General features: G+C 42.6%; 2 protein-coding genes across 5 annotated transcripts in view; both read left to right on the top strand.

Moving 5' to 3' along the window:
* Positions 1-13520, top strand: part of ACVR2B (activin A receptor type 2B) — a 39401-nt gene extending 25881 nt beyond the window's left edge. For all 3 annotated transcript variants that reach the window (XM_003894667.5, XM_009201174.4, XM_031663467.1), the window contains exons 7-11: positions 64-212; positions 1738-1852; positions 2568-2706; positions 2800-2930; positions 3504-13520. In XM_003894667.5, coding sequence (XP_003894716.4) covers positions 64-212; positions 1738-1852; positions 2568-2706; positions 2800-2930; positions 3504-3698 — 729 coding nt within the window. In that variant the 3' untranslated portion in view covers positions 3699-13520. The remainder of the gene's footprint in view (positions 1-63; positions 213-1737; positions 1853-2567; positions 2707-2799; positions 2931-3503) is intronic.
* Positions 13521-16675: 3155 nt separating this feature from the next.
* The window catches only part of EXOG (exo/endonuclease G), a 28875-nt gene continuing 20576 nt past the window's right edge, over positions 16676-24974 (top strand). The window contains exons 1-4 of one of the 2 annotated variants that reach the window (XM_021934546.2): positions 16676-16889; positions 17968-18117; positions 21682-21821; positions 23945-24021. In XM_021934546.2, coding sequence (XP_021790238.1) covers positions 16727-16889; positions 17968-18117; positions 21682-21821; positions 23945-24021 — 530 coding nt within the window. In that variant the 5' untranslated portion in view covers positions 16676-16726. The remainder of the gene's footprint in view (positions 16890-17967; positions 18118-21681; positions 21822-23944; positions 24022-24974) is intronic. The other variant, XM_021934547.2, reaches the window with a different exon arrangement.

Genomic DNA, 24974 nt, shown 5'->3' with positions numbered 1-24974 from the left:
GCTGGGCTGGGTCCTGTCCTGTACCCAGAATCTGCGCTCAAGTTCTGTGCTGTCTTCTCTCAGGGCTCCCTCACGGATTACCTCAAGGGGAACATCATCACATGGAACGAACTGTGTCATGTAGCAGAGACGATGTCACGAGGCCTCTCATACCTGCATGAGGACGTGCCCTGGTGCCGTGGCGAGGGCCACAAGCCGTCTATTGCCCACAGGTATTAGGGTCAGCACATGCCTTTCCTGCACTTGACTTGGAGCTGTAGGAAGGGTTGGTGGGTGAGAGCAGTGTCTGGAGATGTCTCAACTTCCTAAACATACTTATTCTGCTTGCTGTGTGTCTGAGGCAGCTGGGCACAAAACCTGGCCTTCCCACTGTGTCCTGGGGATGGCATGGCCTCCGAAGCTGGTTTGTGGTGCCCTCTAATGGCCACATGAAGTGCTGACTCCATTACTTTGGTTGGAGAGTTGGCTCAGTAGTTCTCAGATTGTCTAGGACCCCTTTATACTCTTAAAAGGACTTTTGTGTAAATGGATTATGACTATTGATATTTGCTGTATTCGAGCACACCCACACATCCCATTTGCTGTCAGAGTGATGACATCACATCTCATGTAGCTCTTAGGAGCATAGAGTTATGCTCCTAAGAGAATGAGCCTTCAAAAAGCAAATAAATGAAAATAATTTTGACTTTATAGATTCCCTTGGAACAGTCTTAGAGATTTTCTGGGGTCCTCAAACCACACTTTAAGAAACTCTGAATGAGCTCATCACTGTCCTGCTTACTAAATGGCAGGCAATGCTCTAAACACTTGAGAAGTGTCAATTCATTTAACCTTCATTACCGCCCATTGAGACAAGTACTATATTTCTCAGCTCTGTCTTGCAGATGAGGAACAGTAGTACAGAGAAGTTGAATGACTTAGCCAAGGTCCTATAGCTAGTTGAGTCTGGTTCTGTGACTGTGAGGGAGGGGAATGATCCTCAAATTCCAGCGTTCACAGCTGAAGGGTCCCTGATGGTAATAACAGTAATGACATAGAAGGTTGACTGTATGAAAGTGCTATTCTTATAGGTCAAAAGGTTGAATGTTGTCTACACTATATGGCTCAACTTAATAGGAACACCTAGTAGGTATTCCCGGTGTGGCCCTAAGCATTTGTACTTACCACTCAGTCGAATCCTAACAGGGCTGAGACAGGCACTGGGGAAATTGAGTACCACAAATAGCTTTGCTTAGTTAGAGGTGGAGCTGGGCGCATGCAACAGCACCCTTGCTTCACCCGGCCTTCATGGTGAGCTCGAGGCCCTAAGGGATATCTGCAAGATCCTAGAAAAGCTAATATTAAATTCCTATTCTCATTCACATTCCAAATGCTGTAAATTCTTCTGAGAAAACTTGCATCCCAGGCCAGTGTGCCTGTCCACAACCCCTCTGAGAATATATGGGCTGGCCTTTGTGATAGTGTGGGGACTGGGACAGGGTCTGCCCAGCCGTTAGGGTAGGTGTTGCTTTGCCAGTCCTGGGGGGGGAAGCCTTCCATCTGAAGTGCACTGAGGGATTCTCACACCTATGTGGGCTCCTGCAGCTGCCTGCCTGTGCTGCTTCACCTCTGCACCCCAGGTAGCGGGGGATAACCTGGTCTGGGGACTGACTAGGGCATAGACTCTAGTATCTTGGGAACCAAAGTGGGAGTTGGATCATGATGTTAAGCTTTATCTCTGCCCACTTGTTTCCACAGGGACTTTAAAAGTAAGAATGTATTGCTGAAGAGCGACCTCACAGCTGTGCTGGCTGACTTTGGCTTGGCTGTTCGATTTGAGCCAGGGAAACCTCCAGGGGACACCCACGGACAGGTAACAAGCCTCACAGGGCAGGAAGACAAGGGCAGGCCCAGGGTAGATACTTTGCCCTTTTCGTGCTCAGCTGGCGAGGTGCACAGATGAGGGTGACTGCATGTGTTCAGAGCTGTCTGAGAACTCAGAACAATGCTCTTATTTGACCAGTGGAGAAACCAAGGCCAGGAAGGCAGTGTAGCTGACAGTCAGCTGGGAACGTAGAGATTCCCCATTGGGGTTTTGATCACTAGTCCTCGTAGTCTGGCTCTCACTTTTTTAGTTTTAATTCCTAAGATAAAACAGAAAGAAATGTACTAAGGATCCAAACAAAGAACCTGGAAAAATTAACTAAAAATTAAACTTAGGAAATAATTCCTAAAACAATCACTGTTATTATTTTTAAGTGTTCTCCCTCTCCCTTTGTTTTTGGTCTTAATCTCAGTAAAATACACATCATCTGTAGTTCCTTGTATTAATCTGGTAACAATTCCATTTTAGATTACTATTCTCTCCAGGATATAGTATTTAAAAAGTATTATCCAAGTATAATTGATGCCGTGACCTCTCGTAACTGCTGTGAATGTGGTGAATATCGAGGTTTGCCATCATTGATAACCTGTCTGAATTGCTCTGTCTTGCCCCCATCTGGTGCACAGAGGCTGTAACTCCCATGTCCCAGCTGTGTGTGTATGGCCAGTCACTGTAAACCCTGTCCTCCTCTGTCCTCACATAGGTAGGCACAAGACGGTACATGGCTCCTGAGGTGCTCGAGGGAGCCATCAACTTCCAGAGAGATGCCTTCCTGCGCATTGACATGTATGCCATGGGGCTGGTGCTGTGGGAGCTTGTGTCTCGCTGCAAGGCTGCAGACGGTAAGTAGGATGGCAGCCCTGGGCATCCTAGGTTGAGGGATAGGGAGCAGTGGGACCTTGGAGTGATCCTGCCAGGTTCTCTCTTACTCCTAGGACCCGTGGATGAGTACATGCTGCCCTTTGAGGAAGAGATTGGCCAGCACCCTTCATTGGAGGAGCTGCAGGAGGTGGTGGTACACAAGAAGATGAGGCCCACCATTAAGGATCACTGGTTGAAACACCCGGTAAGGGGCCTGGTGCAGGCAACTTTGCAAGGGGGTGGAGAAGGGTAAACCCTTCACGTGTAGCAGGTAAGCTGAAATCAAGGGGGAATGAGCAAAGAGAAAGTCTACTACGTTCCCTGGACTCCAGGAATGTGTTCCAGGGGTTATGGGGAGTAAGGTAGGATGATGTCCTTCTGATCCCCACTTTGACTGAACTGCTACATTTTGGGCCCTTGTATGGTTTGGGCTTTGAATACGATTTTTTTGAATATCAGTTCTTCAAGGCAAGTAGTCATGTCTGCCCTAGTAGGGGCCTGGGTGTCTCCTTCTCCCTCCTATGTATATTGAGGTTCAATGAACCTTTCCTAGGGCTGTGGAGTGAGGCCAGTAAGCTCAGAAAGATGACTGCCATGAAGGCAGGCATGCTGATTCCTGAAGTTTGCCCCAGGCCTCTGCTGGTGGACCTGCTGCTGTGGTTGGGGCTAGTGGGCTCTGCCTGATCCTTGGGAACATCAAGTTTACTGTCCCCCAAAGCTTTTCCTCATTGAAGGGCCCTAACAAAGGTGTCTTTCCCATCTCCCCTATGCTGCTCAGGGCCTGGCCCAGCTTTGTGTGACCATTGAGGAGTGCTGGGACCATGATGCAGAGGCTCGCTTGTCTGCGGGCTGTGTGGAGGAGCGGGTGTCCCTGATTCGGAGGTCGGTCAACGGCACTACCTCGGACTGTCTCGTTTCCCTGGTGACCTCTGTCACCAATGTGGACCTGCCCCCTAAAGAGTCAAGCATCTAAGCCCAGGACATGAGTGTCTGTCCAGACTCAGTGGATCTGAAGAAAAAAGGAAAAAAAGTTGTGTTTTGTTTTGGAAATCCCATAAAACCAACAAACACATAAAATGCAGCTGCTATTTTACCTTGACTTATTATTATTATTATAATTATTATAATTATTATTATTAATATTATTTTTTGGATTGGATCAGTTTTTACCAGCATATTGCTCTACTGTATCACAAACAGCGGACATGTCAGCAGGCGTTGAGGTGCTGAGCTGTGAATGCAGAACCAGCGCCATGCTGAAGAGCCTCAGCCACCTCCTGTCCTTTGGGATTCATTTTTCCCGCTTTCTCTTTGTTCGTCGTCTCAGAATCTGTGACACAAAGAAACCCATCTCCTGTCTTAGGAAACCTAATGCTGCAAACTCTACCTAGAGGAACCTTTGAAGACTGTTACATAAGAACATACCTTCCTCAGAAGAGGAGTTTCCTCTGCCCTCTGCCCTTCTCCCCTCCTTCCCTCCCTCCCTCCCTTCCTTTTATTTTGTTTTAGTGAGCTTAAGAAACAGCAGATACATCTTTCACGGATCTAACGGGTGTTGTCCTGACCGAGAAAAAAACTGGGATGAGAATGGTTTGGACTGGAGTTGGAAGGGGAGGACAGTACTGGGGGTAGGATTTGGAACAGAGTTACACTGGACTCGGGCACATTCGGAGCAGCATCCTTTACTATGGAGGCTACTTCTCAGGTAACCAGGAATCGAGGGGAAGGACCTTGTGGAGGCCGAGCATTAATAGCAAGAGTGGGGTTTGGAGAAAGTCTGAGATTGGGTACAGCCCTGACTTACCTGCTGGCCCTGACCAGTTTCTTTTCACTAACTTGGCCTTGGGCATAGGGTGAAACATTTTTTCTTCCCTAATTTTAAAATTAGGTGAGCGTAGAATCACAGGTTAGTGAATACATTCTTCATAAGACACGATGCTGTAAATACCCTTAATGGACGAAAAGTTGAAATACTTTTGTTTCCTCTTGGAGCAGTTCAGGGAAATGCCCACAGGGGGTTGTCTTGCACAGATAGGGCAAGAGGATTTCCTGGGTGGAGTCTGCCAAGGCCTGCCTCGCTGGGGACCCAGAGTCCTGCAGCTCTGGTTCTGCCCCAGGTGGTAACAATACTGTCCCCTTTCTGTGGCTCGTGGACAAGACTTTCTCCAGACCCCTTAAAGTGGTACATATTCTAAAAAAACTGTTTTTCTATTATGCCATAACCTTGCTCTAGTCAGTGAATGTTCCTAATGCTGCTGTTTCAACATTTGAATTCTTTTTAATTTATGAAACATGCTAAATTTTTTTTTCAAACAAAACACACACATCCACATATACACATGCTTTGCTATGTGGCTTCCAAGGTTTAAATTTTGAAAAGTAAAAGAATTAAAACTTTGCGACCACAGATCACCTCAAACCAGAAATACCTCAGAATTTTCTACTTGTGTAAGGTTTATTATATATTTTGTTAGTTGTGTTGTCTTGTAGTAAGTATATTTTAATGTAAGTTGGCTTTTATGACAAGAAAGTTTAAAAGAAATAGAGAAAAAGAAAAAAGTTTGCATCTTCTAGGGAGTGCTACCATTTTTGTTTGATAACGCCCCCTTGTAAATAATTGTCATCAGCTGTAGGTTGGCTGTCTGGGCCAAGTCTGGGCATTCATCAGTCTTGTTTGTGAAGGCTTTTCCTTCTTGTTTCTTTAGATCATTTTATTTAAAAACAGTGCATCTCTTCATCATGAGGGTAGGCAAGGCGGGGGCCGTGGGGAGAGGTTGACCTGGGTGAGAACTGAAGAGTCCGCCTCCTCTTGGGTTGTTTGGAGCTTCACATGGAATTCACATGTAACATGTAACTTGATCCGTCGATGTTCAGAATGACAACCCCACTTAAACTTCGTAGAAGGATGGCCCTTAGACCTGAATGGGGTGATTTTACTTGAGATTTAACTTCTTCAGCAAATTAGCAGCAACGTTGGAAGAGATCTGTGGCACCTCTGTGAAGCACACCATGACTCAGGCCAGTCTTCTAGTGTAGCGTGTCTGGGAGGGAAGGGTTTCGCTCTTGCTGGTCTTGGAGTCCACAGTGTGGGGGGGCACTGCACACGCCTGGCCATCTACCTGGCGTGCTATGTTCAGTGTCTGGGGCTTGCTGCCCGGGGGTCTTTTCCTCTGGGTGTTGAGGCACAGGGTGCTATGGGAGGCCCGTTTGCTTCCCTCTCAGAGCTCAGTTTTTGCTTCATGGGTCAAAATGTGGGCTGGCCAAGTGGTTACAGGAACAGGGTTTTGGTAAGCTGTGTTGTCTTTTTTTAATTTTTATTTTTAAATGGTTTGATTTTGTGCTGTGGTATTTTTCTTCCCTTGGAATAATTTTTAATGGCAAAACAGGCCTTACAGCAGTTGCTTTTCTTTACCATTTATTTCTTTAAGAAGCTTTAAAATATTTATTGAAAAGTGCCATATCTAATTTTTTTAGCTTTCTCCTCAGGCAGGTCAGGCATCTTTACTTTTCATCCTCAGAAGAAACAAACCACTAACAAATGTAGCAAATTTACTGCAGGAATAGTTAGATCATGATACTACCTGAACACTAAACCCCAGCCTCTTTGTTTCGTTTTAATTCCTCTGGGTGGTTTTTCTTTTGTGTGCTGGCTTGATTCTTGTGAGAAGTTTTGACCTGGCCAAGGGAGGGTTGAGCCATGGTTCTGGTGTGGGACTTTGCAGTCAGGACACAGTACAGACAGGTCAGGCCTGCCTGCCTTTTCTCTGGGTGGCCTCCCCCTTCGGCCCACTGTGTGCTCAGCCACTGTAGTGTCCCTGTGGGGCCTCGCCATCAGATGGTGTGTCAGGAGGTGGTACGTTTTTGGTGGGGCTGGGGAGGAGGGTGGTCCATGCCAGTTCTTTGGGCTTCAGGCCGCTCTTCCCCTCATTGTGGTGTAAAGCTCACCCATCAGGTGGTATATCTGGTTCTGATGGCAAGAAAAAAGTGGGGGATCTCCTTATAGGGCATGGGTCTAGGAGCACAGGTGGGCCTTTTGCCCCAGGTAAAATGTTTGTCTGTTTGCTGTCATGTGTTCTTTGAGGAGTGAGCCATCTAGAGCCCTACTTTGAATTTACTGGGTCATACAGCCTCTGCCTGTGCTGTTTTCTATAATAACTTCATGCAACATGCACTTTTCGGGGGCTCAGATAATTGCTTTCTTTTTGTTTTTGACCTCAGGCTCTTTGACAGACTGGGGAAAATGAGGCCTGGCATCGTTTTCCCTGTCAATGGGAGGGGCTATTCCATGCAGGGTGGGAGGGGACCAAGTTAGCAGAGAGTAGCCAAGGATCCTTGCTGCTTCGTTTCTAGTGTGCTGTCATCCAAGCAGGCTCCTGGCTGTAGGGATGGGCCTTGGGGAACAATCTTCTTTGAAAGCATCTGTGATAACTGAGAAGTCATCCCTAGCTGGAGAAATCCAGTAATGAGCAGAAGGAGGAAGCAAGTGAGGACAGAGGCCATTGTGTTACAGTGTCATGCAGAGGGCCCTCAGTGATGGGGCACTGGGGAAGGCCGTAGACATAGTCATCAGAACATCCTGGCCTGGCATAAGCTGGATTTTCTCCTGGGACCATTGGTCCTCAACAGGAGTTCCTTGCATGAGTTGCTTGTGGGCAAGGGCTGCAAATGGGCTATTCTTAGGAGAAAGTGACACCGGCCTGTGAGGGAAGATGGTGAGCATTATTAGGCTTTGTGTCCAGCATGGCCTTGTTGTCCTGTCTGCTCTGGAGAGAAGCCTGTGGGACCAGTCCTGCCTGGGGAGGGGGGAGGGCATATCCACACATGCCGGCTGATTCTGACTCTGAATACATCATGTCTGGACTTGGGGGTGTTTCTGCAGAACAAAGAGGTTGTTTTCCAGCCTTGAACATCTTCAGGAGGATAGAGACTCTTGCTCACATATTCTTAGCAAAGGGAAGGGTCTCTCTTCTCCAGGCCACAGAGATAGTTCTTCGATTGCCCTAAGAGGCTAGGCTGACCCTCTTGACATGACTTAGACAGCAAAGCACTTCGTCCTGTAGTTGGGCTCTGTCACCTTTCTCTTTAGTTGGCCATATTCTCGTTTCCTCCATCCTGCTACTATGCCCTGCGAGCTCTGGCTGTGTGTGGGGTTTTTCCCTGGTGGAAGGAGGCCCAGCTATGTATTGAGTGTCCTTCGTGTGTTGTGTGTGACTCAGAAAGCCTGTCACTTGGCCCCTGTGCTCTGAGCCATGAGGGTGGGGAGGTGGCTGTTCCATTAAAGTGGGAGTATTGGATGGCCCTCTTGAAACTAGAATTTTGCCTTTTTTAGTATGTAGTATAAAGTTTCCAGCACCTATTGGTAACACAAAGACTTGCTGGTTTTTAAAATAATCTAATAAGCATAAGTATGTAAGTTTTTAAGTTTTTAGAATTGGTACTAGAAGTTGGACAGCTAGTTATTATTCTCGAGAACTTGATTTCACTAGAAAAATAAACTAATTGGAAAGCAGTTTCCAGGAGTTAACTCAGTTTGATTTTCAGTCTCAGTTATTTTAGCCTGTTGAGTTTTTGATGGCACACCTTTGGAGAGATGGCCAGGTCTGATTCCCATTTCAGGGGCATGAGACCATACTTTTTTAAGAAGCTCCGTGAATCTAGTTATCTACCCTGCATCCTGGGCAAACAGCCAGAATGAGAAGGGGACAAGGTGTCTTTTTCTCCTTTTCACTGGGGTGACATGAATTCTTTTAGTTAATGGCTGTTTGCAAATTCTAAACTAATGAAATACTCAGCAGCTAACATGTTCAATCTAGTAATGATTAGTTTAAATCTCAATTGACAGTAATGTTTTAGATAATGTTTTAGATAAACAGGCCCAGTAATTCAGTTGATGAACTGTATATACATCTTCTCAGTTTAGTTTTGTAAATGTTTAATGAATTCAGGGTTATACGCGTAATTCTTTAAGTAAGATTCCAGGTAGTTGATTTGTAACCAGCAGTCTACCTATGAATGTATCCCAAACCTTTAGAAGGTTGGAAAAGATTTTTGAAATAATGATTTAGTTTTGTAGAAAAAACACCCCTTTGGAAATTAATTCAGTTGACCCAATAACATTTTTTAAAACAATTGGTGGCTCCAAAAGGCCTGCCAACAAACAAAAGTCCAAATTATCTAGTGGGACACTTTGAATGTTTTATGTTTATTTTGGGTCCACTGTAAACTTTGGTTCGAACAAGAATTTGAATTTAAAGAATTTATCATTATTTAAATTATTACCAAGTTTTTACATTTTCATGACGGTATCTTCCAGGTATGAATGAAACAAGACTTTTTTTATTGTGGTACTTCCCGTATCCCCTGTAGTGCCAAAACCAGTGATACTTTATTTGCTCCTATGGCAGCTCATAGAGATAACTGAAGTGATTTTTCCTCAGTAATTGAAACACATATTCTCTAAATGCCAATGTGTGGTGATGGGCCCTGCATTGCCTTTATTTCTCTAGGGCAGTGTTTGGATTGTCTAGGGCCTAGGTAATTCTGAGAACTACTGTAAACCAACCACAGGACACTAAAGCAATGTACACACCACTCTGTGTGTGCACGTAATGGGTTATATAAACCTGGGCTATGCTGGACATCTACAGAAGAGTATTACATTCACTTGCAAAGTTTACATTTTTGAGCTCACAGTTACGAAAAATATGACCCGCAAGTTTTTCAGGTAGGTGAGGATGGGTCTTCTTGCAAATGCATGAGTTCTGTCTTGAGTCCTGGGAACTTCTCTGTTGGTTGGGTGTGGGCTCATTCCCTGACTGTCCTAATCACGTTTGCGTCAGAATGTTAGCATTGTAAATAAAAGAATAGGTTGTATAATAGATACACAACACTTGAAACTTTACTTTAAAAAAATCGATAGTTCTACATATATATTTAGTTATATCACTTGACAGATTTCTTCTACACAGTGTGGAGATTGTTTTATACCACAGATTATTTTTATAAAGTTAGTGAATTTGAATGATTTTGTAATCAGAGCTAATGAGCTTTACCTTTCAAGAGAAACGTACACTGGAGCATGAGTGGTGTGGAACTTTTACTTAGCGCTTGTATGGATTCTTGTGATACACTGGCAGACTGGAGTCAATTTGCGGGTCTTTTTTGGCCAAAACTCCACTTGTATTTGTGTAGGACAGTGATACTTCAGCTCAGCTTCTTGTAGACTGGGAGGAGAGAGGGCCTGCAGTGTGTTTTACATTGGTGCTTCCTCCTGAGATTTCTGTTGAACAAAGGGTTCTGAGGTCAAAAATTGGTTTGTAAGCTTTTGCTATAGGACATAGTCATGTGAGAGTGTTTGGGGGAACAGAAATTGTATAGGGGTGCAGATTGGGGTGGGATGGGACTCGAATAAGATTCAGGTACAAAAACTTTGAAATGAGAATCTGGTGGTTTGAGTAATCCACCAAACTGAATTACCTAAGATCACATTATCCAGGTTGGGAGACAGAATTACCCAGTTAAGTAATTGTTCAGAAAAGTGGGGAGCGTGGCATGTGGATGCAGTGATCCAATTAAATGGAGAGCTGCCAGGCACATTTTGTCCTCTCTGGTCAGGGCTCTTTTGGAGGTGAGAATGGTTGGGTTGGCTCGCTGCTTCAATCTGTGGAGTCAGCCAGGAGCCCAGTGAGGAAGCTCGGAACCCCAGTAACAGCAGAGCATCTTTCAAATAGCTCCAGAGTTTTCCTGCTTTTTTTAGGAAGCTTAGCATCACTGCCACAATATGGAAAGTGGTCTTCATTTTAGCCTGTTTATTTTTAGGCAGAGAGTGGATGGTTATTTGTGTGGGACTTTTGATGGCGATCTATAATGAATAATTAATTTCTGGTATGCATAATGGCCAGTCCTGAGGCCCAGCTAAAGACCTGTCCCCCAGACCCTGCCCGCTGGCTTCAAGCTGCCGCTTCCAGACAGAGGTGCACTGGACTGGATAGTTTTATCAAGAGAATCCCTAATGTGTCATTTTAAACCAGCTGTGCTTATTATTCATTCTGGTTAAGCGTATAGGTTTACACTTTACCCTTTTTATACTTGGAATAAATTTAGTTCCAGCAGATCTAGTAGCACTCCAGAAACCAACCCCATCTGTTCCCCATAAAAAGAACATTTCTCTGCTCTGCAGCCACGTGTCTTGGAATGTAATTCTGTTGTGCCTTTGTTTTTGTCACTCTCTTCCCCCCAAAAGCAACTGCTGTAAGCTTTTTTCTACTTGTCTTTTCTAGTCCCCCACCTCTACCTTTTTCCTTTTTCCCAGCTCTAATTTCTGGATGCACTTTTGTGATCCAGATATTTTAAGAACCAGTTACCTCAGACCTCATGTTGAACAGTGTCACCATCTGGGTCCTCTTGATACTGCAGACTTTTAACGTACACATGCAGGAACCCTGCTGAGTGTGGGCACTTGTTTTAAAGCAAAACTCTTCCCAAGGACTGAAGAAAGGGCTTCTGGCAAGCTCGTCCTGGCACTGTGGTGGGATGGGTCTAGAGTGTCATCTGAATGGTGCTTCCTGTGTTCCTCTTTGAATTCTGCCATTTTCAGTATTCTCGTGTATCTGAATAGGCAAAGCGATTTAATTGGCTGGTCTTGCACGCAAATTAGTTCCAAAGATAAGCTCTTTGTAACACATTTCCAGTCGCTAATGCTCAAATGTAGAACATTCCTTTAAATGGCAGGGATAAAAAACCCACTATCCACCATAGTGCATTTTGGGAAGATGTCTGTAGCATATGTTGCTGTGAAATTAGGCCTTGTGGGATATGGCTGTTTGTCATTTTGATGTATTTTAAATAAATATATATATTTTTTAAAGAGCCTTTTTTACCAGTTCAAAAAGTTTAATTAACCAGCAGTCACCACATCTGAATTTTTGTCTCTGGGGCGTAGATGGCAGACCAAGATTAAAAGTGGTAACTCAGCCATATGAGCATGGTCTACCTTCCTGGGCTGTCCTGCTGTCCTGCAGAGCTGCTGTTCCGCAGACCATGGGACACAAGGTCAGTGTGTTCCCAGTGAAGGTCCTAAGTCAGTCATCTTAAGTGTTTGGTCTCTGCCCCATTCAGTGGACTGTTGACTTCAGTCCCTGCAAGTGCTTTAGCCCGAGTGGGGTTTTCTCAGAGCACTGCCACAAGTTAAGTGTGTGTTTAGCCAAATAATTTCTCCATAAGGGAAAAATGCAGTCGCCCAAATTTTACCAACAATGACAGAGATGAGAGTAGGAAAGATTAGGCAACATCTGAGTTTTAATTGGAAAAGTGTCCAAGTCATCATGAAAGGCCGACTGGGAGCAAGTGATTATTAGAGATTCTTTAGGAGACCTCATCTGAAAATGTTAAGACTGCCAGTGAGGAAAGGAATTGTTAAAATGCCAGCGGCTTTTTTTTTTTTCCTCTTTTTTTTCTATAATTCTGTAAAAATGCAGAGAAAGTTGAGTGGTACTTCAGAATTGAGGGAGAGGGTTACCGCAGAGTAGAAATATATTTCTAGATTTCAGTTCCAAACCACAAATCCACAACAATGCCATTTTTCAACTGTACAAAAATCTGCTTATGAACTTGACATGATCTTAATTGGTAGTGTCAAAGGCCAAGTTTTTCACCTGTTAATATTTTTCCACATTTGTCCTTGAATCTGAATAACTTTATACAGTACTGTAAATTTAACTTACATCAAGTTTGATGTCAATTCTTATGAAAAGAGCTTTCTGCATGTAACACATACGGTTAAAGAACACAGCAAAGAACAAAATTTGCAGGAACAGTTTTGGAACCAACAGAAAATGTCACCTTTTATTTGCCATCTTATATATATATGTCAGTTTTACCAGCTACTTCTAAATTTGTACATTATTTGTAAGGGAAAGAAGGAAAACCCTAAGACTTGTCTAACTTAGTGGAGAATGTGTGTGTTGGGCTTAGGATGGATAGCTAAGTCTTATTGAGCTGTGTTACCTAACTTGTATATAAAAATTGTAATTAAAAGTTTGGGTTCACCTGTTTCTCACAGTTTAAAATGATGAGTAATTGCAAATTCTGGAAATGTGACAGTATATGATTTAAGGCTATAGAAGCAAGGAAGCTCTTTCAAGTGCTAAAACTAAAGACTTCTAGTTTTTGGCTCAAATTCAATAAGTACTGTTTGTATGCCAGGATATGTGAGATGTAAATGTAGTAGGTCACTTTTCACCCTTGTAGCTATAAAATAAAAATTTTGTAGAACAGAAATAGCTTGTACTACTGAATTAACAAAAGTTATACTAAAGTATCATGTTTTAAAAATATATATATATATATACAGAGTTAAGCTTGTTGCTGTTACCCTGTCTGGATTTGAAAAGTGTGCTGATTTATATATATATATTACACACACACACACACACACACACACACACCCCTAAAATGGCCTAAAGCAGACATCCATGTAATTACAGTTGCAAAATGAAAACATTTTGGAAAGAACATTGTATCATAGTTCATTCATTTGCAGTGGATCTTTGTTCCTTTTTACTGTGGTAATTTTAGAAATGAGTGTCAAGTTTGAAATTAGATCTGCTAAGTTGGGGTTTTGCTGCTTGAACTCTGCACTGGGTCCTCAAATAAACCGATGTGAATGTAGTTTTTTCCCCCTGTGTGAAGAAGCAGTTACACCCCAACAATAGGAGGAAAAATCTAGAACTATTTCAAGTTTTATCTTTTTGTATATGAAAATAAAATAATAATAAAACAATCTTGTCTCTCTTAATTACGTGGCAGGGGATTGGAGTTTCCTTTCATGAGGATTAGAAGTAAAATGGCGTTCCCTTGCTTAGAGGGCTGACTCAAGTCAGTTCCTGTTTGGTATGTGTAATACTAACAGATGTTAATGGCTGAATGCCTAGTCTGCCATGGTCCTGTGGGGCTGGAGCTAAGCACAGGTCTCCATTTCTGCCATTCGGAAGTCCAGGGTCTAGTTGGGGACACTATGAATGGGGACCGTTCTCCTGAACGAACTGTTCTGGGATTTTGGGTAAGTTTCTGCAGGGTAGCATATTTTCCAAATGTCCAAGACACTCCCCTGTTCCCCCATCCTCTGCCACCAGTCCTGTACTTTGCAGACAACCCTGAGCAATACTGTTGTAAGTGGAGCAGAGAAGCCTTGAAAATAGTTGTATGCAGATGACAAACTGCCATTCCCAAACGTTGCTGAGTACTGGAGTCATTTGCTGAGCGATTAAAAAATACAATTATGGGTCCTTATCCCCAACCTGGAATTAGCAAAGCAGGTCTCCGGTTTCAGAGATCTGGACTTAATCTCACTAAAGGAACTCATGGTTCCCCAACAATAAAATAATGATAGTCTTTAATACTTAACAGGAAGGCCCCAGAAATCATCTCACTGCTTTCTGCACTAACAAGTTGTTTTGGTCCATGACTCTTACTTGCCTAAGTGGAGAAACACCCTTTTAATTCACCCTTTATTATGAGAATTAAGCAACTGTTGATACTTTTGGAGAAAGTTTTTGATGAAAGGACCCTTTATTCAGGGACCAGTTGCCCAATATTTGGCTGTTTTTGCTCTTCCACATTTAGAAAGTTCACCTTTTATTAGTGAGTGCCCCTAATGAAGGAAGGAGGGCAAAGGGCTGACATTTTTGACACAGGGTCTTGGAGCTGGAAAAGCTGAAAGGTTGGACCTTAGGAGTCATCTCTGGTCAAACTTTCCCTTTAGCAAAGGACTTCTTTCACCAAAAGAAATTTGACACAGAAGTTGGTTTATATTAACCAGGCTTGTCTGAATGAGCAAGTAGAAGAGGGCCAAGGGACCATTTCACTTACCCTCTCATCCTTTAAGTCTCAGGCATCCCTATGGAACACCTAGGAACCTTGTTTAAAGTTTACAAATCGCTGGCCCAATGCCAATTTTAGAGGTGGGCATACAGGCCCAGAGGGAGTTTTCCTACCCAGAGGCAGGCAGCCCTTCCAGTTCTTGACCTCTTGGGACCAAATGTGGGGTTACACTGTTGTTTAGAAGTAGAGGATCTGGATTAGGAAAAGCCATCTACTATTTATTTCTCTAGTATTTAGCAGTGTCTGGCACTTAAAAGAGCCTTAAGAAATACAGTACCTCAGTGATTGTGTATTTAGTAAATTCTGGGGAAAGCTGCTGAAGTAGCCTTGAAGTCTACAGATACCAGTGTTGTCTGGTTGTATTTGTCAGGATCCTTGATTGCAGGTGACAGAAACCATTAGACGAAAAAGGGGGTTTCACTGAAAGGATTCTGGGGGAAATGACTAGCCAAGCCTTCAGAAAGGCAGGATGTATGTGGGCTTCAGGAGCCTTGGGAGTTGGGGTCACAGCATTGCAGGCCTTCTCCACCTGTGTCCTGGTATTTCTTCCATTATTGCTCAGAGCAAGACCAGATGCATCTGCTCCTTTGACTTCTTAGCAGGAAACAAGGCTGTAGACGGTGCCAGAGGTTTGTATTTTTTGTTTGTTTTTTGTTTTTTTTTTTTGAAACAGTCTCGCTCTATTGCCCAGATTGGAGTGCAGTGGCACGATCTCAGCTCACTGCAACCTCCCTCTCCTGGGTTCAAGCAATTCTGTCTCAGCCTTTCGAGTAGCTGGGATTACAGGCACGCACCACCACGCCCGGCTAATATTTGTATTGTTAGTAGAGATGGGGTTTCACCATGTTGGCCAGGCTGGTCTCAAATTCCTGACCTCAGGTGATCCTCCGGTCTCGGCCCCTCAAAATGCTGGGATTACAGGCATGAGCCACTGTGCCTGGCCCAGTGCCAGAGTTTCACATCACAGCTTTGCTACCCAGAGAGAGTACTAGATCCAAAATCCCTAGGAAGGACTCTGGTTGATGTAGCTTAACCAGTCAGGGTCCTTCACAACAGGTATTCCTAGCAAGGGGGTAACCTCCCATTTGAGGCTGTCAAAATAATGTGCATACTTCAGTAGGTTGTTAGAAGTGGCCTCCTGGTCAGTGAATCATCAGTGGGATCAGATGAAAGTTATTCCTACCAGTTTTCTAAGAAATAGGAAACTTGAAAGTTCTACTAAGAACTAAGTCCACACGGAATGCTGGAGATTGTGCTGCAAAATGAACTCATTTATTTGTGAGTGGTAGTCCATGAAATCTATCTATCCTTTCTTTGCCAGCAGGCATTCAGCAATCTGGCTTTTATATTCTATCAAGACAAAGAGTAGAGATGACAAACATTTCTAACATTTACAGAGCACTTAACGACCTGCTTCTGGTACTTCCCTAAACATTTTACATGTGTCTTCTCCTTTAATCGTCACAAGAACGCTATGGTCTAAGTATTATTATTCCAAATTAAAAGAGAAGGTTGGGGACAGTGACTCACACCTGGACTTACAGCACTTTGGGAGGCCGAGGCAGGAAGATTGCTTGAGGCCAGAAGTCGGATACCAGCCTGGGCAGCATAAGGAGATCCCCTTCTCTACTCCCCCACTCCTGCCAAAAAAAAATTAGCCAGGCAGTGTGGCACGTGCCTGTAGTCCCAGCTACTCAGGAGGCTGAGGCAGGAGGATCGCTTGAGCCCAGGAGTTCGAGATCGCAATGAGCTATGATCATTCCACTGTACTGCAGCCTGGGTAACAGAGACCCTGTCGCTAAATAAATAAATAAATAGACCTGAGTTGGAATATCGGCTCTGGAGACCTTAGTGTAACCATATGCAAGTGTTTACTCAGCTATTAAATGGGACTAAAGGCATTTTCTTCTCAAGACTATACATAGCACACCACTAAACCGTCTAGACATCGTATTCCCCATCCATCGCCCCGCCCAGTGGACCAGGGATGAAGCGGGAATGCGCCAGGGCATCCAGGTTTGTCACCAGGGGGCGTACGAGGCCCTCAGTTTGGCGGGCGGCGGGACGGGGGCCGGCCTGCGTGCGCATGCGCCGTGATAAAAGGCCGGTACCTCGGGCAAGATGGCTACGAAGAGTATCGCTTCCCGCCTCCGGGGCTCCCGGCGTTTTCTGAGTGGCTTCGTGGCCGGGGCTGTAGTGGGCGCTGCGGGAGCTGGGCTCGCGGCCCTGCAGTTCTTCCGGAGTCAGGGCGCTGAGGGAGCGTTGACAGGGAAGCAGCCGGATGGTAAGTCTGTGGGCCCGTCCTCCCTTCCCTGGCCCAGGTTTCGGGCTCCGACTCCTACCTGGAATGTGAATGGCAGTGCTTGACGGACAGCCTTCACCGTTTGCTGGGCCCCGAACCCGGCCCTTGGTTTCTGACCTTTTTTCTCCCGGCTCGGCCACCCCTCCCCTCCCCACCTCGCGTCTGGCCGGCTTCCCTCATGTCCTTCCTTACCCCGGGCATCTTAGTTTTCTTCACAGAGCCACCCCCCGCCCGACTTTCTTCCCCCAAATTACTCATCGCGATATCTATGTTTTAATAAAAGTCTGTGTCCTCCACTAAGATGATTAGCTCCGTATGTCTGTTTTGGTCTCCATCATCTAACCAGCACAGTACCTGGTACATAATTGGCATTCAGTAAGTATAAATGAAGGAATAAATTAATACATAGTTTTAGTAGATTAGTTAACTGCCCTTCTTTCGTCATTGTTCAGTTGAAGAATACCTGCTATCTCTCCAAAGTGTACAAAAACTCATGTTGCAATGAGTACCTTACATTTGACCAAAAAAAAAAAAAAATTAAGACGTGCTCATTTCTTACACTTTGTGGATGTGCCAATTTAACTTGCTCCTTTGGATACTTGGCATCTAGCAAGAGAACTACCCCCTTGGTGGGTTGAGGATTTGAGAAGGCATCAGGGGAGGATTATCTCGAAACCGACTCACTATTGATTGTGTGCTTGGTTTCTCCCACTCGGAAAAACAGTACCAGTTTTACTGTCATCTTGCAACAGCACACATATCAGTGCTTCAGAGATGATTTGGAAATTTGATGTGAAAGACTAATAAGGTCAAGTCTTTATTCAAAAGTTAACGCAGTAGCTGCAGTTTATTCATTGATTATAGGCAAATCCGTACTTTGTCTACTATTTTCTTCATCTCATAATTGCAAAAATGAGATTTTCTCGTTGATTAGACTTTTGAGCCAGTCCTTTGTAAATCACACCGCTCTCCTTTTCCTTATAATCTTTCGTTCTTAAGAGCCACTAATTGTGTGTTTGTGTTTTTGTTTTGTTTTGTTTTGTTTTGTTTTCATTTTTAGGATCTGCGGAAAAGGCTGTCTTGGAACAATTTGGATTCCCTTTAACTGGAACAGAGACAAGGTGTTACACTAATCACGCTTTGTCTTATGATCAGGCAAAGCGGGTACCTAGATGGGTTCTTGAACATATTTCCAAAAGCAAGATAATGGGTAGGTGGTTGGGCAAAAAAATTGAAGTGACAGTATTTATGAAAGATATCTCCAAATTTAAAACAGAGATGATTATTAATATTCTCAACCTTTTTCATATCATAGCACATGTAGAAAATTATATTTATATAGCTTACTGGTTAAATCAACCCTGCCTGGCAGCCAGAAAGCCAGACCCTTTCCAGCTGTTTCAGGGCGGAAAATATCCATATCTTGACACACTAGTTGGGAGGCTCTGTCATAAATATTACAGCAATGAGCACCATTCAGTTTTACCTTAACAAATATTTATGTGTCTGGCACTGTGATAACACTTGGGGACCTATGTGTGACCTGAGTAGAGGATCTCTACCCCCATGACACTTTGAGTTGGGAGAGTAGGTTGACCTATCAAACAAATAATTATGAATGTATAATTATAATAATTTTTCCAAAGGAAGTGATTGCAAGTTAGTGTAGTATAATTAAGGAACAGTAAAAAGTTTGATGAGAGGCTGGGCGTGGTGGCTCACACCTGTAATCCCAGTACTTTGGGAGGCTGAGTCGTTTGAGCTCAGGAGTTTGAGATGAGCCTGGCTAACATGGCAAAACCCCGTTTGTACAAAAAATACAAAAATTAGCTGGGCATGGTGGTGCACCTCTGTGGTCCCAGCTACTTGGGGGACTGAGATGGGAGGATCTCTTGAGCCCAGGAGGTGGGGATTGCAGTGAGCCAAGAGTGTAGCATCACACTCCAGCCTAGGCAACAGAGGGAGACCGTGTCTCCGAAAAAAAAAAAAGTGTGATGAGAGATTATAACAGGAGAACCTGATTTTGATTAGTAAGGCTTCTCTGAAAAAGTGGACTGAAGAGTGAATGGAAATTACTTAGGCAGGGGGTTGAATGTGCCATGGGATGTGGAGAAGAGCATTCTAGAAAGAAAGGAACACTTGCATCTTTGGAGGCCCCTAATATGGAGAGGGGTTTTGTTCTTTTAGGGAACTAAAAGAGTGCCAGTAGGTGAATGAAGGAGAAGGTGATGTGAAATGAGGATGGAGAAATAGGCAGGTGTGTCACTTTATTCACGTGTCCTTATGTCTTGATAGGGTCCTGTAGAATTACCAGATCTTGATAATTAATGTCAAATTGGCTTCTAGGTAGATTCTTCAAGTTTACACTCCTACCATCATTGTTTGTTCTCTCCCTCAACCCTCACCCATGGTGAGCATTACTCAGCTTTACCAATTTAATGCTGATTTTACTCGTGTTTATTGGTTATTAGTGAGAGTTAACATGTTGTGAATTAGTCTTTTTTGGTAAGTTATTCTTTACCCATTTCAGTTGGGGCATTCTCTTTTGAATTTATTTTTAGAAGTTCTTTTATTTATTAAGGAGATTACCTTTTGTCACAGTTGTTTTGTTCCCTTTTGTTATTTGCTTTTTAATTTGCTGTGTGTTCCACATATTCTCCTTTGCTTTAAAATGTGTGCTATGGCTGTGCATATTAAAATGGTGATATTAAAGCAAGTGTGTGCCATTCTAGAGTGCATAGCAACCAGCAGAATAACAGGAGGCTTGGAATGTACTTGCTGTTAGAGAGAAACTGATGTAAGTGAAAACTTTATCCAGCATATAAGAAAACCTGGGCATTTTATATTGTATAATAAATCTTGTGAGCTGTGTATTTTTGAGGCAATAAAATAGAGCCAATTAATGTTTGAAAATAGGGAGCAATGTACCTGTGTTTTACTTGATTTTAATGTAAAAGGACTTCTATTTTCAGTAATGATGGACTGAGTTATTCAGATGGAATCTTCCTGCTGAAAACCAAAAATGTTAGTATATAAAAAGTGTATATACATATTTATATTTTTTTACTTTTTTTTTGAGATGGGGTTTTGCTATGTTGCCTAGGCTAGTCTTCAATTTCTGGGTTCAAGTGACCCTCCTGTCTCAGCCTCCTGAGTAGCTGGGATTACAGGTATGTGCCACTATGCCCAACTAAAAGCATATCTTTTAAAAAATCACTTACAAAAAATGAAGAGCCAGCAGCATAGTGGAGAATTGCCAGGCTAGTGTTTATGGGAGAAAGCCAGAATCCAAAGAGGTAAGCGCAGTCTTGGCAAACCGAAACCACATTTGCCTTTGAATTCACAGCATTATGGGGTGAGGAGGATTGAAGGAAAGACCTAAGGCTCACCCAAGGTAGGTTGTCCTGTAGGTCCTGCAGTGTAGGAGACCCTTCCTGTGTTACCTTGGAACTCCAAAGGGCTACATCCTCAGGCAAGAGTGAACTAGAACTAACTTCCCTGCCCACTCTTGGGGACTACATGGAAGGTTGTCTTGGCATTGAACAGAGAAAGGTCAAAGGAAAGATAAAAGCTTTGTTCCAGAGAAGGTAAGGTCAAAAACTGGCTATCATGCAGACTTATAGCCCAAATCTGTGCATCGAGAGGAGATCAGGGAACCTTAATCCCTGAGCATGGTTTAATATGATTCTCCACTGGTAATGTTGCTAGACACCTTACAGCAGTAAATTTACATCTTTTCTCAAGGAAGATATCTTTTTAGGCCTTTGGAAATTCCTACAAATTGCTTCTATGTGACAGTGAGCACCAGCCAAAAATAACTAGCTGTAGAAGGAAGTGATTCCAATGGTAATGACACTTAGAAATTTACTAATGATAATTTTCCTGTATTCTTTATAAAGTGATTCTAAAAAGTTTACGTATATGACACTTTACTGTGAACTTTGGGATCTGATACTAAGATTTTCTTGGCTGGATGAAATCACCTTGGAATCAGTGACTTCACTGTTCTCCATTTTACACTTCTTTGAATAACAGTCTTGAGTATGTTTCATTTGTTGTCATAACTTTTGTAGTTTAAGAAGGTCTCACCTCACGATAGTGCAGTAGGTAGTGTTAGGATTTGCTGATGTTCTCTGTGACAAACCATTCTGGAGGTGTCAGAAAATAAATAAAATCTGAGATTTCTTCTTTCCTATGTGGTACTAAGATACTCTGTTTTAGAAACTTCTGGGTGGAGCTCATAACTTAAATGTTTATTTTGTCATGGTTCAAGAGGCAGTAAGCAAGATATCAGAGACACTCCTCTCCCCAAGGCTGTGCCTGCCTAGAACAAATTGTTTCGTGTCTATATATATCCATTATTGTAGTACACATAAACTTGTCAAATACAATCGTACAAAATACAATACATGGGTGTCTTTTTTAAAAAACAAGCATTTGTTTAGTAGCCAAGCTTTTTATATAGTTTAGCGTTTTGATTGTTGATTGTTTTTACTTAAATACTATTCAGAGGAGTTTTTCTTTAACTGGAAAGGCCAGAGTCAAAATTATAGGAGATAGCTACACTGTATGAAAAGCATTCTTTCCTAGACTAGTACTTTCTAAATTCAGATGAAGTATCTGAACTATCCCAGGAACTTGAGACATGCATGCAGTCCCTAATATTAATTGCTTGAAGAGATACCAGCCAGTAGCAGCCAGCTTGCCTTGCTTAGAGAATCCTGAGGGACATTTGTCTACTGATAACATACCCATTTTGTGTGTTTTTCTTCAGGTGATGCAGACAGAAAGCATTGTAAATTTAAGCCTGATCCCAATATCCCTCCAACCTTCAGTGCCTTCAATGAAGATTATGTTGGAAGTGGGTGGTCACGAGGACACATGGCTCCAGCAGGAAATAACAAATTTTCAAGTGTAGGCATACTTTGGGGGAGGGATGGGAATATGGGGCTGATGTTATACATACAACAGGAATTAGAGATTAAAAACCTAGGAGCTAAACCTTAAAACTTGAGAATTTCCATACTCTTATTTTTCTTCCTGACTTTATTTCTCTTCTTTCAATCACATGCTGAGACATTTTTAAACAGGTTGAATGAGGAAAACTAAGTGGTATATGAAGGGAACTGGAAAGCCACTGGGAGCTGAAGCTACTCACTTTTTTTTTTTTTTTTTTTGAGACGGAGTCTCACTCGGTTGCCCAGGTCAGAACACAGTGGCTTGATCTCGGTGCACTGCAACCTCTGCCTCCCAGGTTCAAGCAATTCTTGTGCCTCAGCCTCCTGAGTAGCTGGGATTACAGGTGTGCATCACCATGCTCAGCTAATTTTTGTTTGTTTGTTTATTTATTTTTTGAGATGGAGTCTTTCTCTCTCTTGCCCAGGCTGGAGTGCAATGGCACGATCTCAGCTCACTGCAAACTCTGCCTCCCGGGTTCAAGTGATTCTTCTGCCTCAGCCTCCCAAGTAGCTGGGATTACAGGTGCCCACCACCACACCCAGCTAATTTTTGTATTTCTAGTAGAGACGGGGGGTTTCGCCACGTTGGCCAGGCTGGTCTCAAACTCCTGACCTCAGGTGATCCACCCACCTCGGCCTCCCAAAGTGCTGGGATTACAGGCGTGAGCCACTGTGCTCGGCTACTCACTTATTTTTAGTTAGTTAATTAGAGACAGAGTCTCGCTTTGATGCCCAGGCTGAAGTACAGTGGTGGAATCATAGCTCAATGTAGTCTTGAACTCCTAGGCTTATATGGTTCTCTTTCCTCAGCTTCCCGAGTAACTAGGACTACAGTCATGTGCCATCATGCATGGCTAATTTATTTTGAAAAATGCTTTTAATTTGCAGAAAATTTGTAGAAATTCATAGAAAAGGTGAAAAAATAATACAACAAACATATTGATACATTTACGTATACATATGTAAATTCTGCAACATTGACAAAGTTGCAGACATAATGTTTTATTTCTAAATAGATTGCTCAGGAGTATGCATCATCTAAGAATAAGGATGTTTGTATATATGAATATAATATATATAAATACAAGTATATCAAGAAGTGTATACTCATACATTTTTATATATTTGTGCAGTAATATTATCTAAAATACAATGTATAGTCAGCTTTCCCACATGGTCCTAATTATGTCCTTTATAGCTTTTCTGATTCAGTATTCAATCATGAATCATGCATTATATTTAGTTATCATATTTCTTTAGTCTTTAATCTAGAATGCTTTTCCTGCCAAAAAGTGGAGGAGTGTCTTTCATGATATTGACATTTGTTATGTGAACTATTGGTGATTATGTCATTAAGATAGTAATTCTCTACCTTGGACACTCATTATAATCACCTGGAGAAGTTTTCACAATCCTGATGCCCAGATCTGAACCTCATACTTATAAAATTGGAATATCTCAGGGATGAGACCCAGGCATCAATGTCAATATTTTTAAAGCTTCCAAGATTTTTCCAGTGTGCACCCAAGATTGAGAGTGACTGCTTGAAGAGAAGGTACTTGTAGCATTGGCAGTTAGTATAGATCAGTGAAGAAATTACAGTGAGGTAGAGCCTTGGGTATTTGGGTCAGAAATGTGAAGTGAATGAACACATAGTGGCCAGATATTCAGAAGAACAAGGACGTTTTCTCTGCCACTTTTGAACTAGTGTGTTTGTACTGTACTAAAATAACTTTTGTGAAAATTGATCTCTGTTGAGAAACTCTGCCAGAGGCTTAAAACCAGAATTTGCCCTTAAGCTTTGTGTTGGAAATACTTAGTTCTTAGAATTCACGTTATAGGTTTGGGTTTTAACATTGATAAGCATAGCTAACTACTTACTTTGTAGTCCTCATTTTGAATAATTATTATAAGAGCTTTCTGTCCTGGAATAATTATGGCTTTCATTTATTGAAACAAGTAGTCAATAATTGCCTAGCACTAATGTATAAATAGGAAACTTTTTGTGTGTCTTTTTAATAAAATGTATTTTAAAGAGGAAACATCTCAGTGCAAGTTACTATGTTTCTTTCTTTACAGAAAGCCATGGCTGAAACCTTTTACCTTTCTAACATTGTGCCTCAGGATTTTGATAATAATTCTGGATATTGGAACAGGTGAGGGATGAGAGTTTTAAAAACATGATTCTGTGGAAGATAAATGAAGTGACAGGAGAATGTACTAATGTGCCTATTAGCTGTTTCTGTCTTTATTTTTCAAAAGCTAAGCCTCTGAAGGTAAGTACTTTGGGCCAGTTTTCTCTGCTGTATTTTGGGAGTACAATCTTCTACAGAAGATCAGACTTCAAAACATAGCCTGCTTTTTTGATCATGTTTGCCACTATTCAAAAGTCAAGTTTCAAAAGAAATGACTCAAAATAATAATCTTAGTAATTGAGGCAGCATCTTTTTTGAGTATGTTCAGTGAACACTATTATTTTCTCTTGTATTCCAATATTTCTTAGCTTTTTTAAAAAAACAGTTTTGTATTTCAAGAGCTCCTAAGCTTTAGGCCAGGGTCTGTGGTTCATGTTTATAGTCTCAGCATTTTGAGAGGCCGAGGCAGGAGGATTGCTTGAGCAGGAGTTGAGACTGACCTGGAACATACTGAAGCCTTGTCTCTACTAAAAATTTAAAAAATGAACCAAGTGTGTTGGTCCATGCCTGTAATCCCAGCTACTCAGGAGGCTGAGGTGGAACAATCACTTGAGCCCAGGAGGTTGAGGCTATAGTGAGTGGTAATTGTGCCTCTGCACTCCAGCCTAGACAACAGAGCAAGACCCTATCTCAAAAAAAAAAAAAGTTCCTGAACTTGAAAAAAAGTTGGGGCATAGTTTAATATAACTATTAACCAGTTTTTTTTTTGTTGTTTTTTTTTTCCCCCGAGGCAAAGTCTCACCTTGTTGCCCGGGCTGGTGTACAATGGCACGATCTCAGTTCGCTATAACCTCCGCTTCCCGGGTTCAAGCGATTCTCCTGCCTCAGCCTGCCGAGTAGCTGGGATTACAGGCACACACCACCACACCCGGCTAATTTTTGTATTTTTAGCAGACATGGGGTTTCACTATGTT

Source organism: Papio anubis, chromosome 2 (assembly GCF_008728515.1).
Source record: "Papio anubis isolate 15944 chromosome 2, Panubis1.0, whole genome shotgun sequence".
NCBI classification, from domain to species: domain Eukaryota; kingdom Metazoa; phylum Chordata; class Mammalia; order Primates; family Cercopithecidae; genus Papio; species Papio anubis.
The sequence above is the reverse complement of the archived record's forward strand: the minus strand, read 5'-3'. Positions and strand labels throughout refer to the sequence as shown.